General features: G+C 32.9%; 2 protein-coding genes across 3 annotated transcripts; both read right to left on the bottom strand.

Annotated features, from left to right (window-relative positions):
* Nucleotides 1-10,656: 10,656 nt before the first annotated feature.
* Nucleotides 10,657-13,430, bottom strand: TAF15 (TBP-associated factor 15). Of its 2 annotated transcripts, none has more exons than XM_078983602.1 (8): nucleotides 13,295-13,430; nucleotides 12,626-12,795; nucleotides 12,140-12,510; nucleotides 11,824-12,015; nucleotides 11,483-11,566; nucleotides 11,309-11,390; nucleotides 11,112-11,238; nucleotides 10,657-10,979 (listed from the first exon to the last, which is right to left on the bottom strand). In XM_078983602.1, the coding sequence occupies exons 2-8, from the start codon at nucleotides 12,743-12,745 to the stop codon at nucleotides 10,774-10,776; spliced, it is 1,182 nt and encodes a 393-aa protein (XP_078839728.1). In that variant the 5' UTR covers nucleotides 12,746-12,795; nucleotides 13,295-13,430; the 3' UTR covers nucleotides 10,657-10,773. The 2 variants fall into 2 exon arrangements, with proteins under 2 accessions (XP_078839728.1, XP_078839729.1); XM_078983603.1 differs by having other exon boundaries at nucleotides 12,626-12,774.
* A 1,770-nt stretch (nucleotides 13,431-15,200) lies between these two features.
* Nucleotides 15,201-16,923, bottom strand: LOC145035031 (small ribosomal subunit protein uS3z-like). The gene is made up of 6 exons (XM_078983601.1): nucleotides 16,788-16,923; nucleotides 16,559-16,706; nucleotides 16,050-16,221; nucleotides 15,925-15,979; nucleotides 15,717-15,848; nucleotides 15,201-15,615 (listed from the first exon to the last, which is right to left on the bottom strand). Exons 1-6 carry the CDS (start codon nucleotides 16,815-16,817, stop codon nucleotides 15,412-15,414), a joined length of 741 nt encoding a protein of 246 aa, XP_078839727.1. The 5' UTR covers nucleotides 16,818-16,923; the 3' UTR covers nucleotides 15,201-15,411.
* Nucleotides 16,924-17,175: the final 252 nt, after the last annotated feature.

The following is a 17,175-nucleotide window of genomic DNA, read 5'->3' as shown; positions in this document are numbered from 1 at the left end:
CCCAAAAGATACACACCATATATGAATATTCTATCTATATTCAAAATATTTCAGTACTTATTCATAAATGAATATAAATATTTTAATATATTCACTTATGAATTAGTAATGCATAGCATTACTTCTGAACAAGTAATTCTATCTTTTACTTATTAATACATGAAAAGTGTGTTATTCAAAAAAATCAATGTAAGCATTATAATGAGTTATGAATAAGTAATGCATATCATTAAGTATGAACAATTAATACTATCTTTTTATTTATTCACATATTGTCTTATTCACTTGTGAATTAGCAATCTTATTATATTCACTTATTAGTGAATCATCCATTTACCTCTATCATCTGTATTTCTTTTCTCAGCTTCTCCTCCTTGTTTATCATCACCTTCATCTTTATTTTCCTCAGTAGTTTCAACTTCTCCTTGTTTATCGCCACCTATTTAAATACCTTAAGTTGCTTCGGGAGTTCCTTATGACCAACCTCCACCTCTCCAAACCCTAAGAATAAACCCTAACCTTCATTTCAGTGTTTGTGAGCTATTGTTGTGATCTTGTGGTGTTGTTGGATCCTTTGAAGGAGGTGAAGCTTTGGTGGACTTGGAGCTTGAAGATCCAGAATCTTCATCAACTTTGCAATCTATTTGAGGTATAAAGATCGTAACTTGATGGATCATTTGGTTAAATCTAGTTAGGGCTTGTTTTTATGCTCCTTTAAGCCATTCTTGATAGTATGAGCTACTCTAGAAGCCAAGGATGATAGATCTTGGCATTTTTTAGATCCCTTCTTCATAAAAATGCAATCTTGATGAGTGATTTTGGACCGTGCATGAATTAGGGTTATTATTATGGTTCTTTTTGAGTTTTGGCTCCCATTAAGCCATGAAAGGGTGTAAAGTTGTCAACTTTACGTGTGAAGACATCATTCAGGATCAGATTTGCGAATTTGGCTTAGTGTCTTAACCGATTGAGCACTTAATAGAGAGTTGGGATGAGTGCAGAGTATGATGGGTGTAACGACCCAAATTTCCAAATAAAATTTTCATTTTTAATTAATCAAAACATTCCCATAAAATATGAAATCTCAATGACAATTGTTTTCAAAACCCATAACATCAACATTTTATTTCACATATTAGAGTGTCCCCATATAAAATGTCGGAGAGTGCATGCCATGCCATCAAATCTTGACCTTTCCCTTAGGATCTGAAGTACCTAAAACAAACCAACAAACTATAAGTTAATGCTTAGTGAGTTCCCCAGAGCATACCCTACACAGTCCACATAATCACATAATCCATATTAGCTATATAAGCTATATAAACCACATAAGCCATGCATACAAACATATAAGGATGCAGTGGGCTCATCCTAGGGTCTTATACCTACATGTCATGGGCTCCCCCATGGTCTTTACTACTTGCCATGGGCTCCCCCACATGGTATTTATCTAGGAAGGCCATGGGCTCCCCCACATGGTCTTATATCCAACTACCACGGGCTCCCCCCCCCCCCCCCCCCCCCGGGGATTTTCTCATATCCAATCAATAAGTACTAGCACATTCTCATATACATGCATACCATACATATCAGTAGAGAATCCACAATAAACACTACAACTAACTAATGGGTTGGCCTTGGTGCCTTTGACCCATTGGTATGGTGATGAGACTCACCTCTATCTGCTAAATCCGAAAGCTGCTCTCCTAACAGTGGGTAACCACCCGTGCTGAACAATAATACCATTAACCCAAGGTTAGCGTTGAATATAATCCAATTAAAGAACCCAATCCCCAAGTCCTTTCATAATGGAACAAAAGTCTCTCATTGTTAATGGGCCCAAAGTCCATGTCCAAAAATCATTAATGGGCCTCATGGCCCAATAAAGCACAACCATAGCAATCATGGCCCAAAATGAGCCCAAACCCATCTGAGTGCGTACGCCTTGTGTACCACCCTTGTATGCACAGCGTACTGAGTCCCTTAGTTATACACGTTGCGTACACTATATTACGCCCAACGTACAAACATATTAAGCACCTACTTCCATTAACTGCTTAATCCTTGATGTTCTAACGTCCAATATCATATTTGAGTTCATTAAGACGTCTTAGGGTATAAAGTTGGCAACTTTATTCCCTTACATGCTATATGGGACTTCAAAACTTCATTCTTTACATTAGGACTTCACATAAATCTTCCAACTCATGCATGGAGTCTAGATACCCTTCAAGCTAGCAGCTTTGTGCATCTAGCATGCTCACAAAGCTCATATCTAACCATTTTAGTCTCTGGAGTTGCTCAACTCTCAAGAGAAGGTCCAAAAACCAACTAAATGGACAATATAGAAAACCCTAGCTAGATCTAATGAATAAGATGGAAAGATCAAGACTTTATACCTCCAGGAGCTCTTCAAGGTGATCTAGATGCAAATTCTTGGAACACAATGCCACTCCTAAGCTTGCTCACTAACTTCTTTTTCTCAATAAGCTCCAAAATGGCCACCAACACACTTCTATGCTCCACAATCACACTCTTAAAGGAAAACTGACGTAAAGGGACGAAATGAGGCTCAAGAGGCGGATTAGGGTTTAGTCTCAATGACTTAAAGATACTTAAATAGGTATCAAGTCCGAAAATTAGGGTTTTGGTCGTCTGTTGCGTACCCCCCGCGTACCTATATGTACTCCCCGCATACGCAATACTCCTCTGTGATGCATGATCGTGGAGGAACGCTCGGTTGGGATAAACCTTCATTTTAGGGTTTTTTCCCTATTTAAATACCTTAAGTTGTTTTGGGAGTTCCTTATGACCAACCTCCACCTCTCCAAACCCTAAGAACAAACCCTAACCTTCATTTCAGTGTTTGTGAGCCATTGTTGTGATCTTGTGGTGTTTTTGGATCCTTTGACGGAGGTGAAGCTTGGTGGTGAAGCTTTGGTGGACTTGGATCTTGAAGATCCAGAATCTTCATCAACTTTGCAAGCTATTTGAGGTATAAAGATCTTAACTTGATGGATCATTTGGTTAAATCTAGTTAGGGCTTGTTTTTATGCTCCTTTAAGCCATTCTTGAGAGTATGAGCTACTCTAGAAGCCATGGATGATTTCATAAAAATGCAATCTTGATGAGTGATTTTGGATCGTGCATGAATTAGGGTTATTAATATGGTTCTTTTTGAGTTTTGGGTCCCATTAAGCCATGAAAGGGTGTAAAGTTGTCAACTTTACGTGTGAAGACATCATTCATGATCAGATTTGGAAATTGGCTTAGTGTCTTAACTGATTGAGCACTTAATAGAGAGTTGGGGTGATTGCATAGTATGATGGGTGTAACGACCCAAATTTCCAAATAAAATTTTCATTTTTAATTAATCAAAACATTCCCATAAAATATGAAATCTCAATGACAATTGTTTTCAAAGCCCATAACACCTTGCCCTTGCCCTTAGGCTCTGAAGTACCTAAAACAAACCAACAAACTGTAAGCTAATGCTTAGTGAGGGTCCCAGAGCATACCCTACACAATCCACATAATCACATAATCCATATTAGTTATATAAGTTACATAAACCATATAAGCCATGCATACAAACATATAAGTCGTGGGCTCCTTCTAGGGTCTTATACCTACATGTCATGGGCTCCCCCATTGTCTTTACTACTTGCCATGGGCTCCCCCACATGTGTTGGATTAATGTCTAAGTCCATAACTAATATTGGTAAGACTTGACCCAACCCGGCATGGTCCATTTGGGTTGCATGGCATCGGGACAATTAGATAGACAAGATGAGGAAAAAGGATATTAGTGATTTTTATTAAAATATTATAAGTTCTAATATATTAATATATGATCATATTATCTAATTAGTATTGATCAAGAATTAATTTATAATTAATTAAATGATCAAAAGGAACTAATTAAATATGGACTCTTAGATATATATGTGTGCTGGGCCAAGTTCTTTTAGGTTGGGCTAAGCTTTCATGGATAGTCCATGGAGTTTTTAACCCATGGATCATATAAAATGAAGGGTCATGGGTTTAACCCTAATCTGCACACTATATAAAAATGTCCTTGGTTGGTGAAATTTACACTAGTGTGTGTACACAAAAGGGGCAAGGCCAATTTCACTAGAGAGAACCAAAGTATCCTTATTCTCAAGGTTATTCCAAGTGTTCATGGTGTTGTGTGAACCATTTGAGGTGTCACACTTGGGGCACTAGGCACTCAAGCTTGATGAAGACAAGTTACATCAAAAAGGTATGTATTATATCTATTTTATTACCCAAGTATCAAAGATTGTATGCTAGATAGGGTAATACCTTGGAATAATCATATTTGCATGTATAATAGAGAAAACATAGATCCAAGGTATTTTGAACTAAATGAAGGATTGGATCTTAGGTTAGGGCCCAATAAGGAGCGTGGGCCCAATTTGGAAAATTAGGCCATTCATGGGCCTTTATGGATCTTATGGTTTTAGACTTTGTGTTTTGGGTCCTGTTGGGCCATCAGGTTTTGGGTTGATATTTATTTATGGAGGCCCATTATGGTTTTGAGCCCAAATTGGAAAATTGGGTCATGAATTAGGTCTTAGGGAATTTTTTGTAATTGGGCCTTGTGGACTATTGAGTTTGGTCCCAATTTGGAAATTGGGCCATTAAAGGACTTATGGACATTATAATGTTGGGCTTTTTTTTGGGATTGGGCCTTAGTTTTGAATCATACTGGGCAAGGGATAGAATGGCCATTTTACCCCATGCATGGATTAAGGATTATAGTATGGAACCCAATTTTCTAATTAAGTGTACAGATTGGTAGTGATAGCTCGGGAAGTCGGTAGAGCAGCAACTAAGGATGACATTTGGGAAGCTTCTGCTTTCGAGGTGAGTCTTCTCACCATACCAATGGGTCTAAGGCACCAAGGCCGGCCCATTTTATGATATGTAGTACACTAGTTGTAGTAGAGATATGTGCTATGATAGTTAGCTTTATGCTAAGTGGTATGCTAGTGATTATGTGATATTTGCATGGAAGACCCTGGGGGGAGCCCATGGCTATTAGATATAAGACCATGTGAGGGAACCCATGGCATTCCTAGGTAAAGACCATGTGGGGGAGCCCATGGCATGATGGCATAAGACCCTGGGGGGATCCCACGACATCCTTTTATGTTTATGTATATGTTACGTAGTATAATAGATACTTATTTGATATATGATATGTTAGTGATTATGTGTGTTATTGCATGGAAGACCCCGAGGGAGCCCATGTTAGTTGTATATAAGACCATGTGGGGGATCCCATGACATTCCTAGGTAAAGACCATGAAGGAGCCCATGACATGAAGGTATAAGACCATGGGGGAGCCACGACATCCTTATATGTTAGTATGCATGACCTATGTGATATATGTAACTTTTATAGCTAATTTAGTATGTGTTATGTGGATTGTGTGTGGGGTATGCTCTGGGGGACTTGCTAAGCTTTGTGCTTACGGTTTACAATTTTGGTTTCAGGTATCATCGATTTGGAAAAGAAGGGCTCGGATTGATCGCAGTGCACACATCTATGATTTCCGCAATGGATGATTTCGGGATGAACTCTGATAAATACTTTACTTAATGATGATTTGAGATGTTTGAACTAAATGGTATCAATGTTTTAGATTTATTAAAATGAAATTTTGACCCTTGATTTTTGGGTAATTACAATATATATATATATATATATATATATATATATATATATATATATATATATATATATATATATATATATAGTTATTCATATATGAATATAGGTATTCAATAGTTTTTAATACTAATTTAGTATAACACATATCCATATTAAAGTATTCATATGTAAATAGAACAAAAATATAGTAGGGATATACAAGTTAAGCAATATGTGGTTATTCATATATGAATATCCAGAATGAAGTATAACAGGGATATACAACTTTTTCATATGAATATATATATATATATATATATATATATATATATATATATATATATATATATATATATATATATATATATATATAAAAGCCAGATATAGTTATTCAATGAACATCCAAATTATAGTATTCATATGTTAAAAGTACAAAAATATAACAATGATATACAAGTTATTCATTTATAAATATGATATATATATATATATATATATATATATATATATATATATATATATATATATATATAAGTCATATATTGTTATTCATAGATAAATATAGGTATTTAATAGTTTTTATTAATATAATACATATCAAGATTGAACTATTCATATGTGAATAGAACAAAAATATAGTAAGGATATACAATTTATTCATATATGAATATAACAGATATGTCATGAATTTTATGCCTTTTGATATTTTTCCGCTTCAAACATATTTCTCTCATTGTGGTTGGCTCTTTATTAGAAACGTCAATCTTCTTTTCTTTATTCATTAGCGAGTAGAAGATAAATGAATTTGATATACATTTACAAAGAAACTATTTTATATTCATAAATGAATACTTGTATATTAAACTTATATTTATGGTATAATCATACTAAATTATGTTATATTCATATGTGAATAGAGCATATATATAACTCGGTTTTTTCTATATATATGTGAATTAAACATATATAACTTAGTTTTCTTTCTGTTCATTAGTAAATAAAACATATCAAAATTTATTCATATGTGAATGGAAACGTTTATTCATACCTGTATCTTGTTTTTCATTGGAACGTTTTTCTTTTGAAATTGACGATCCATCTTCAATATCTTCATTTTCTGTTATTCGTATATGAATATGATATATATATATATATATATATATATATATATATATATATATATATATATATATATATATATATATATATATATATATATATATATATATATAGTGTGAATCCAAAAAATTTAGTTGTAAATCATCTAATAATGAAAGATGATTACGAAAATTTCAAATAATCAACTAATAATTTAAGAAATGATGACAAATCGTTAAAAATCGAAGAAAACAAACACCGATGATTACCTTTCATCGTCAACAGTGACGAAATGATTTCATTTAGGTTTTCATCGAAAGACATTTTCGTCAGTTTGTTCTTCGCGAGATTAATTTTAGGGTTTTTGTTCGAAAACGGTGATTTAATGGTTCTGCAAATGGTTTTCTTAATATGGGGAAACGAAGATATCTTCGAAGAAGGAAATGATGGTTTTGCTGACAAGATTTGATGTATGATAAAATTACACAAGTGTCCTAGACGATTTAATCGTTTGAAGTATTTACAAGTTTACCACCATGTGTTTATTAGTTTTAAGCTCATTAAATGATTGGTTGAGAATAGTTCTCTCTCTCTCTCTCTCTCTCTCTCTCTCTCTCTCTCTATATATATATATATATATATATATATATATATATATATATATATATATATATATATATATATATATATATATATATATATATATATATATATATATATATATCGCAAAATATACTATGTTTTTTTAACTCAATAACTAGTCAATATAATATTTTCACCTTTTGTCAAAACAGATTTAAGATTTCAACATCATTTTAATTCATCTTCACTCAAAAAAAATATCAAATATTCTCCTATATTTTCTTCATACTTACTCTAGATTAAGATAAATATCAAAATTTTAAAAATTAAAAAAAAAAAATGTAGTAACCATACATCATTATCTTATATGAATAAGAGAATAGGTAAAAAAATATATTGGAGAATATTCTTGTTAGAAATTTTAAATAATGATTGTATCCACTCGAATAAAAACTAATCATTAAGAGAATGTGTTCACCCATTATTTGAAATCTAGTCAAATTGTATTTCTACGAACTTTGTTTCATTGAAAATTTAAGTAGAACTCCAAAATATTTTTTTGAGTATCAATCCCTTCAATTTCCCAAATATTTTTCAAATGGATAATGATTTAAAAGGGTAATATATTTTTCGATTTGTACACATTTAGTCACTGAGTTTTTTTTCATCCACATTTACCCGTTCAACTTGTTAAACTGTACACATTTAGTCTTTATGACCGACTACTCTAGGTTAACCAGTAAAAATGACTTAATAGGGTAATAAATTTATCCCTTTGTAAACATTTAATTCTTAATATTTTTATACAAATTTAGTCTTTAATATTTTTTTGTTGCAAAATAAGTCATTTTTGTTTTTGTATTAATTCAGTATTTATGAATGATTTCTTTAGGTTTTCTCACGACATCTTATGTGGGATAGCCATATGGTGATGGGATATGTTGAGGTGGTCCTGCTATATGTTGTACGCCAAGATACCTGGTGCAGGTCGGCTATAAGCTATAGGCATAGAGACTTGAGAAAAGCGGTTGGGTAAGGCGGCATGCCAACAAACCCTAGGTACTCCAGTCTAATGACTGATTGGACATGTTGCATGTTGGTGTTCTACTTCGCTGACTGATTGGGTTAAGGTATTCCAATCTGATGAGTGTGGGTCCGTTATGCATGATCATACATTTGTTTTATTGGGTATTTTGGGGGAAACTTACTAAACTTTGTGTTTACCCAGTTATATATGTTTTCAGGTTCTATCGTTGGTCGTGGGAAAGAGAATGCATGAGTGTACACACTCATCAACAATATTAAGGATTCCACATTTCTTATATCACTCTGATTTTCGAAAAATGTATTTTGGAATAATCGTTTTTTCTTAATAATGGATTTATAATTATGGAGTTTTGCGTTATTTAAAAATGAAAACTTTTTGTTGTGAAAACGAGACATTACACATAAACATCCACAACCCTACACACTTCATCAATGATTATCTCACGTAAGATGTCGTGAGAAAAACCTAAAGAAAACATTTATAAGTAATGAATGTGTACAAAAACAAAAATGACTTATTTTGAAACAAAAATATATTAAGGACTAAATATGTACAAATACATTAAGGACTAAATGTGTACAAAACGAGAAAATATATTACCCTATTAAGTCATTTTTCCCGGCTAACCTGGAGTAACCGGTCATAAGGACTGAATGAGTACGGTATAACAAATTGAAGTGGTAAAGGTGGACGAAAAAAAACTCAGTGACCAAATTGATACAAATCAAAAAATATATTACCTTTTTAAGTCATTATCCCTTTTTCAAACTAATTAATCAATCTTTTATGAAACTTTAAATCGACACAAATACATGTTAGTCCGCGGTTGATAGTGGATACGAATTCCTATAAACCTCATTTCACTTAGTAGTATGATGTGTGAACAAAACCTCATTTCACTTAGTAGTACGTACAAAATAAGAACCTACAGTGGTTTTCCCTAACAAGTTACCTTTTCGTAGAACTAAAAAAAATCGATCCAACCCACCAATCCAGTTCGAACCTAACTCAAAATTAGCAGGTTGGATTAAGGTTTTCAACCCATTTAATTAAGCAAGTTGGATTGGATGAATGTTGTTAACCCGTTTTCAACTCACCAACCTATTTAACTTTAATATATATTTAATTTAATAATTATTAAATATTACCACGTATTAATCTAAGTATTAATTTATAAATTATAATTTGATATTATTTATGTCTTAAAAAATGCAATCCTAATTCCTTTTTTTTTTGTGCACCAGCAACATTAATCACTCTTCAAAATCATTTCGAAATTACTCATCTTTAATCTTATTTGAACATTTTTTTTATAGGGTTAATGTCATAAAAACCATCAAGTTTTCAAGGTTTTGTCGGTTTTACCCAAACTTAAAATTTATGTTCGTTTTTACCCAAACATTTTCAAAAAAATATTCGATTATACCCTTTTACCAGTGATAACAAGTTCTCCAGGTTACCATTATATTAAAGTCCGGAAAAAAAAAAAAAAAAAAAAAAAAAAAAGAAACCTTACGTTTATCATTTTTTTGCATTTTTACCCTTAAATTTATAATTTTTTTTTCACTTTTACCCTAAATATATTTTTTTTATAATATACATATTCATGCAGAAAAATCATATTTATATACGGAAAAATATTTAATTAAATATTGTATTTATATTTTTTTAATGTTATATATATATATATATATATATATATATATATATATATATATATATATATATATATATATAACATTAAAAAAATATATGTGTGTGTGTTTTTTTACATGGTTATACCATTTAAAAAGATAAATAATATTTTTAGAATTTTGAATATGTGCTTTATAGATATAGTTTTTAGAAGTATAAATACATATTTTTACATTTTTATATATTAATATGTATCTATACTTCTAAAAATATATTTATACTTTTAAAAAAAAACATATATCAAAATACATATTTACACTTGTAAAAATATATGTATATACTTATATAAACACGTTTATGAATTAACAAGTTTTTTTATTGATATGTATATTTTTAAATACATAAAACTATGTATTTGTAGTTCTAAAAACATATTAATTTGCTTTTTTACATCTTAAATGTTTTTTTTAAGTGGTGTAACACCAAAACTAAAAGGATACAAGAAGAGCACTTACTTCTTCACATTGTAAGGATGTGATTTTGTGTATTTTACCCATACACAAATAAGGATTCAGAATAGCAATTTAACAGAAAAGGATTCAAGTCATAACCATTTGCAAAAAACAATCCAATCGACATTGTCCAATGAAGGAGTAGCAGGATACAAGAGTGTAGTTAACATTATCCCAACAACCTTAAAAAACACAAACAAACTTACATTCATTAATAATCAATGATGATACCTGTGACGTTGGTCCCTTTGACTGTATTCTCTGTCTCTATCATAATCTCTTTCCCTTTCCCTTTCCCTTCCCCTATCCCTCTCTCGGCTTCTGCTCCTTCTCCTGATACTTTCCTCCCTTTCCCTTTCCCTTTCCCTTTCCCTTTCCCTTCCTCTATCTCTGCTTCTTTCTCTCTTTTCTCTATCACTCATTCCTGAAAGCAATACACAAACAATTAATACCAACCTACTTTACTCTTTTTACTTTTATTCCTTTTGCCTATATAGGTAGCAAGAAGAAAGTATGTTGCTATTTCTAGCATTTGAAATGACAAAAGAAGTACTACCTAGCTCCTCAACCTCCCACCCCGCACGTCCAGTTCCAGGCAACACCTGACCAACTTCAGCTTGCTGTGCTTTCACACGAAATTTCTTCTTTAGGTTTCCAAATTCATCATACATCTCACCATCATCCTGTAAATGTATATATATAAATATTAAATAATTACTGATTGTAAATTTAAAGAAATTGATCTCATCTTACTTCTTCGGCTTCCCTCCTGCGCCTTTTTGTTTCTTCTAGCTCTTCTTCGTCAAGTTCTTTGTACCCACCAGCTCGTCCTCCTCTGCATACATCATATAATTTTCATCAACATTTTTTGTGACTAAAAAATATATAAATTAAAGGAATAAAGTCAATAAACAGCCATGAAAATACCTCACACCCCCTTCACTAACACCGGGTTTGTTTGTGTTGCAGATGTTGCATTTCAAACGCTTTGCCCAGTTGATGTTACCACACCTTCACAAAACCAATTTAACCATAAGAAGCTGTCTCAGAAATGTTAATCAAAGGTAAGAGTAAATTACAATTTTGGTCCTTCAGTATAACTGATTTTTCAATTTTGGTTCTTGTTTGAGGTTTTTGTAACGTTTTTGGTCACTGTTCTGGGAAAAATGATTATTTGGAACCAAGTTTGCAAAACTCAGCTATACTCAGGGACCAAATATGTAATTTATTCTAAAATATATATAACGGTTTACTTGTTATGCACTTACATTGGACAAGGCCAATCATTAGGACCAAAAAGACCGGTGGGACCACCAACACCACGGCCGCCACCAGCATCCGGGCCACCGCGGCCCCTACCCCGGCCTGCCGCCCCTCCACCGCCGCCTGAAGCTCCGGCGGGTCTTGCACTACCACAACGGTTGCATACACCACGAAATGCAAAGTTCACATTCGAACAGCTGTTTACCAAAATATATATCACATAAAAAAGAGTTTAAAAAAAGCATAACTTGTTAAAAATATATCAGAATTATTTGAAAAATATAGCCAGAAAGAGCTGCTCACCAATGTCATATCACAGACCTTGTATTCGGACACATCCAGTCCCCATCTTGTTGCCATGCCTTTGGTGGAGCATTTGAACCATCACCACCACCACGCCCTCTACCCCTTCCGCCACCTTCAGTCATGTCTCCACCACTTTCATCCAGAGCAATAACATCACCAACCACCAAACTTGGTTCAATAACTGGTGTGACTAGGTTATTGGAATTTTTCGATTCTGCCATTAAAACTTCAATGATGCTTCCATGGAATTGTTTATTGTTGAACCATTCTACAGCAGCTTGTGCAGCGTATGGATCTTCATATGTCACTGTAGCATCTCCTTTAGGCTCGTTTGTTATTTTGTCACGATATAACCATATTTTTGGTCGACCTGTTCTTTTATCTTTCTATAAAAAGAAAAAGATAAAGGAAAATTGAAGTCAAGAAATTTGAAATATGTAATAACATGTGACAATGGGAGAAAATATGCAGGTAAAGAAATACCTTTATTAGAACTCATACCTTTAGCAAGCCAATAGTGCCAAAGAACTCGGCTAACATATCGTCATCAGTCCCAGGAGGCAAATTACAAACATATACAGATCCATTTGAAGGGGCTCCTTTTGCTGAGTAGTTTGCCATTGTGCTCCTATCTCACGAAAAATCTTCAACTATATAACCAACATCAAGCACTACAAAAGGTCACAAAAGTGTAAGGTGCTATTTTAAAAAAAGTATCAATGTGAATATGTGATCAATCTTAGACCTCTACTTGTGAAAACGTATTACATTTTGCAAGTCTACAGCAATCAGGGACAAGACTTTTAACATCACTTCCATGCTTCATAATATATGTCATACACTTTTTAGTTGAACCAAAGGAGTACTTAAGCAAGGAAAAACTCAAATGTTGGTCCCATACGCAGTTGGATTAATTTAAGCGATTAAAAAAAACATCTGTGGGAACCCTCCTAAGTCCTACCTTGCATACAACATGAGCTATCCTTCGGATGACCGGATATAAAATTGACAACGATAAACCAAAAAAAATCAAACATTTCATATACTAAATATGTTAAAACCCTAATTTTGTTTTCGGTTTTTGGGGGATATCAAGATGGAAAAAAGAGGACTGACTAGAATTTGAACAAGAAAGATGATAGAGATATAGACCAGAATATGTCTGCTTACCGGAGACAAACGGCGAGAGTCGATAAGATGAGATCGGAGAAACGATGTCGATGAGTAGGGGTGTAGGGCGCCGTATTATACAGAGAGTAATTCTTTTCTTTGTTTGATTGTTTGATTATGAGAGACGAGCCCAGAATAGAGCCATTTTCGGCTTTTTTTTGCTCGTGAGATATCAACATAACTACTTGTCTATTGGGCCTGGGCCTGGGTCTAAGATAGAGACAGATAATTTTACAAAAATTAAATATCGGTTTAGTGGCCTTAGTCCAATCCAAAAAAAAAAATCCTTTTTTTTCAAAGTTAACAAACTCAAAACAGAAAATTTAGATTATAATTTCGCAACAGTTGATCAAAAAGAAAAAGAAAAAAAAATCAATACCTATTAGATTTTCCTTTATATAAAAATAAGATGATGTTTGTTTTTGAATATGTAAAATGATTTGCAGACTTCAGATCACATAGATACATGTACAGTAAGAAAACATTAAAACTAATAGAAATTTTCACAAATACACCCATCATATTTATTTTACTTTGAAAGTATCATATACATTTTTATTTTTATTTTTTGTAAAAAATTCAACCCAAAATGTTCTTTTAACAACTTTTACTAGAAATCTTTATGAAAGTTTAATCATTTTTTGTCAACATTGTTACTTCTTCGATTCGATGCATGTCTCTAATAAGCATTTTAGATGTTGATTGGATCTTCTTCGATTCGATGCATGTCTCTAATAAGCATTTTAGATGTTGATTGGATCGTTGTTTCTCCCCCATTTCTAATAAGCATTTTAGAGATTTTAACAACAAAAGTGAACAACAAATCAGATTTCAGCAAATGAGTACCTCACATTTCATTAAGCGTATACATTTCAGCCAATGAGGCGATTGAAGAAGGAAAAAAAAATGATTTTTCATCTTTTTTTTAGATCGGAAGAGAACGTGCACATATTTTTAAGTCTGTAATCTTCAAAAAAGATTCGACTGCCGACAGAAATGATCAAGAATATCTTTTGAAAGTTTGATACTGAATCACTTGGGTTTGGTGAATTTTTACAAAACCAAACCGAAAAAGTTTTAATTAAAAAAAAAGTAAGCATTTTTATTTGGTTTTGTTTTATGTTTATTTTAAGGTATCTTTGTAGGGTTTTTTTATTTGGTTTTGTTTACTTTAAGGTATCTTTTTAATCATACTTATTGCGTATTTTGTGATTTCCTCACAAAACCACTAAGGGTGCGTTTGGTTGTGGAAAACTGTTTTTCATTTTCTAAGAAAATGTTTTCAGAAAATAGAGTTGAGTTTTCGTTTTCAATTTTCAATGAAAATTTTAGAAAACGCGTTTGGTTGAAACCGGGGGAGTTTTCATTTTCCATTTTAGAAATTTGAAAAACTTTAGAAAACTGTAAAAATCACTTTTCAAATTTACATACAATTTGAAAAACTAAAAATTTTCATTTTCTTGGAAAATTTTAGAAAACTGAACGAACCAAACGTGTTTTCCAAATTTCCGTTTTTCTTGGAAAATTTTCCTAAAAAACTGAAAATTTTCCACAACCAAACACACCCTAAACGATTGGAATTATTCCATACTAAAATGTTTCAGTTTTCTTCTTCTTTCTCAGATTTGCGTTTCCTTCCAGTTGCAAGTCAAGAACTTCTCCTAATCTTGAGTTTCAAACACCATGATTCAACCTTAACCATTTAAAAAACGTCAACCCTTTTATGAAACACCATCCTTTGCTACTTTAAATGCGTTTCAGCTACCAGTACTTTGGAAATAAGAAAACCAATTTTTATATTTTGATTTGCCAGTTTAAGGTATTATTAAACTGAACAAAACCAAAAGTATAACAAATACATGTTCTTCTCATTATCAAATAAGAATATACTTCATTAACACATAACTTTTCACCATAACCATTATGCCATAGTATTTCCTATTCATCAAAAATAACTTCAACAATAAAACCATAAATTTAACAATTTCAACATCAGTCCAAAAACCAAAAAAAAAAACACTTGTCCAAACAAACTCAACATACTGACTGAAAATTTATCTTCCACAACTAAGGAAGTCTCAACGAAGATTTCATCTAATCTTGTTTTTGATCAAGACTTAAACAGGTACTGACATGGGCATAGGCAATGGCTCATCAGCAACAATTGGTGGCCTATATTCCTCAACCTCTTTCGGTGGATGAACAATTACATCATCTTTAGGCATATGAATTATAACATTATCAGGTAATGGAGTTTTAGGCCCAAGCTTCCCAGTAGGATCCCAATCAAGCATGATCTTCACCTTGATACCAAGAACACCCTGTATGTATACACAAAATAGCATCATGAATCTTGCATTTAACACAAAGGAACTTAGCTTGTTGGTGAAAAAAATAAAAAGAGATTACAAATGAGTTTTACCTGTCTAAGAAGCACATGTCTCACAGCAGAGTCAATGTACTCCTTCACGGGTTGACCAGATGACACCATGTATCCATCCTTGAACTTCATTGACTTGGCCCTCTGAGCTCTAAGCTTTCCACTAACAATAACCTGAGAGTGATTAACAGTGTTAGAGAGTGTAAAAAAGTGTATGTAAAAGAGAAACAGAATCATTGTATTCACATACCTCACATCCTTTTGCTCCATTTTCCATAACAAACCTCAAAACACCATAGCAAGCCCTAACAATGGACAAATGGAGTATCAGATGACATGATTGGCAGTTGGAATTGAGAGAAAATGTTTACAAACCTGCGGACTGCAAGTCCTCCAAGAAGCTTGTAACGCAAAGACTCAGCTTGAGCAATGGCGCATAGACCTCTGTTGTTGACTCTTTCAGCATAAAGCTCAACACTGTTTTCAGGGAACTTGAATCGTTTCTGAACAAGAGATGTCAACTCCCTGATCCTCCTTCCCTTCTCACCTGAAAAGCCAGATCCAATAAGCAAATAACCATGGAGGAAGAATGTCTAATGACATTTAGGTCTAAAGTAACAATCATTAAGAACTATTGTGCTGAAACCAAAAAGGAAGAAAAAGTTTAATATTTCTAACTTAACAGTCAATACCTTTAGGATCACAATTCAGAAACAGGATTACAACTAATAGATAACATTAAGATCTGTAAACGTCAAATTAATGTACACCTTCTAATAGAAATGGACGATTCGAATCTACTTCACGTTTGCTAATTAACTTATTTTATGATATTTACTCTTAGAATGAATAATATATTAAAAATAACGCGATGAGAAATTTACCGAGAACGTTTTGGGTACGGGTGGCTCTGATGATGATCTCTGTACGCATAGGCGTAACCCTAACTTCGACGCCGGAGTAACCGTCCTCTGCGAGTTCCCTGGTAAGGACCTCGTTCAGCTCAGCGAAGAACACACCATCTGCTACAAACTGATAGCAAAAACAAATTACACTAAGATGTATGACAAATAGACATCACATACACTTGTAGCAGCGATTGGTGAGACTAACCTTTCGTTTTTTGCTCAATTGAGTCGCCATATTTGCAGGTAGAGTATGGGGTGACGAAGACTGACCACAACCGCTGCTTATCTCGTAGCGAAATCCTACAGAGAATGCAAAATATAGGTAAGAAACGATAATAGAGTTAGGGTTTCTAATAGCGTTGGACGCGACAGGTTTGAAATCGAACTGAAGTGGGCTTACTAAGCCCGATCTCATTTAAGCCCATATCCGTTGGATATTCTGGACCAGCTTCTAATCTAAGTCGAGAATATAGTTTTTCAACATATGTTGTCATTAATATATATATATATATATATATATATATATATATATATATATATATATATATATATATATATATATATATATATATATTAAAGAAGGTCACTCTTAG

The sequence above is a fragment of the Lactuca saligna genome, chromosome 3 (assembly GCF_052625555.1).
Source record: "Lactuca saligna cultivar CGN05327 chromosome 3, ASM5262555v1, whole genome shotgun sequence".
In the NCBI taxonomy this organism is placed as follows: Eukaryota; Viridiplantae; Streptophyta; class Magnoliopsida; order Asterales; family Asteraceae; genus Lactuca; species Lactuca saligna.
This window is presented reverse-complemented; position numbering and strand designations above follow the sequence as displayed.

Coding starts and splice junctions, on each gene's coding strand:
- TAF15 (XM_078983602.1), bottom strand. CDS start 12,745: ATGGCAAACTACTCAGCAAAAGGAGCCCCTTCAAATGGATCTGTATAT. Junction 12,511..12,625: donor GCACTATTGGCTTGCTAAAG/GTATGAGTTCTA, acceptor TTCTTTTTATAG/AAAGATAAAAGAACAGGTCG. Junction 11,567..11,823: donor AATGATTGGCCTTGTCCAAT/GTAAGTGCATAA, acceptor GGTTTTGTGAAG/GTGTGGTAACATCAACTGGG.
- LOC145035031 (XM_078983601.1), bottom strand. CDS start 16,817: ATGGCGACTCAATTGAGCAAAAAACGAAAG. Junction 16,707..16,787: donor AATTGAGCAAAAAACGAAAG/GTTAGTCTCACC, acceptor TTTTGCTATCAG/TTTGTAGCAGATGGTGTGTT. Junction 15,849..15,924: donor ATGGAGCAAAAGGATGTGAG/GTATGTGAATAC, acceptor AATCACTCTCAG/GTTATTGTTAGTGGAAAGCT.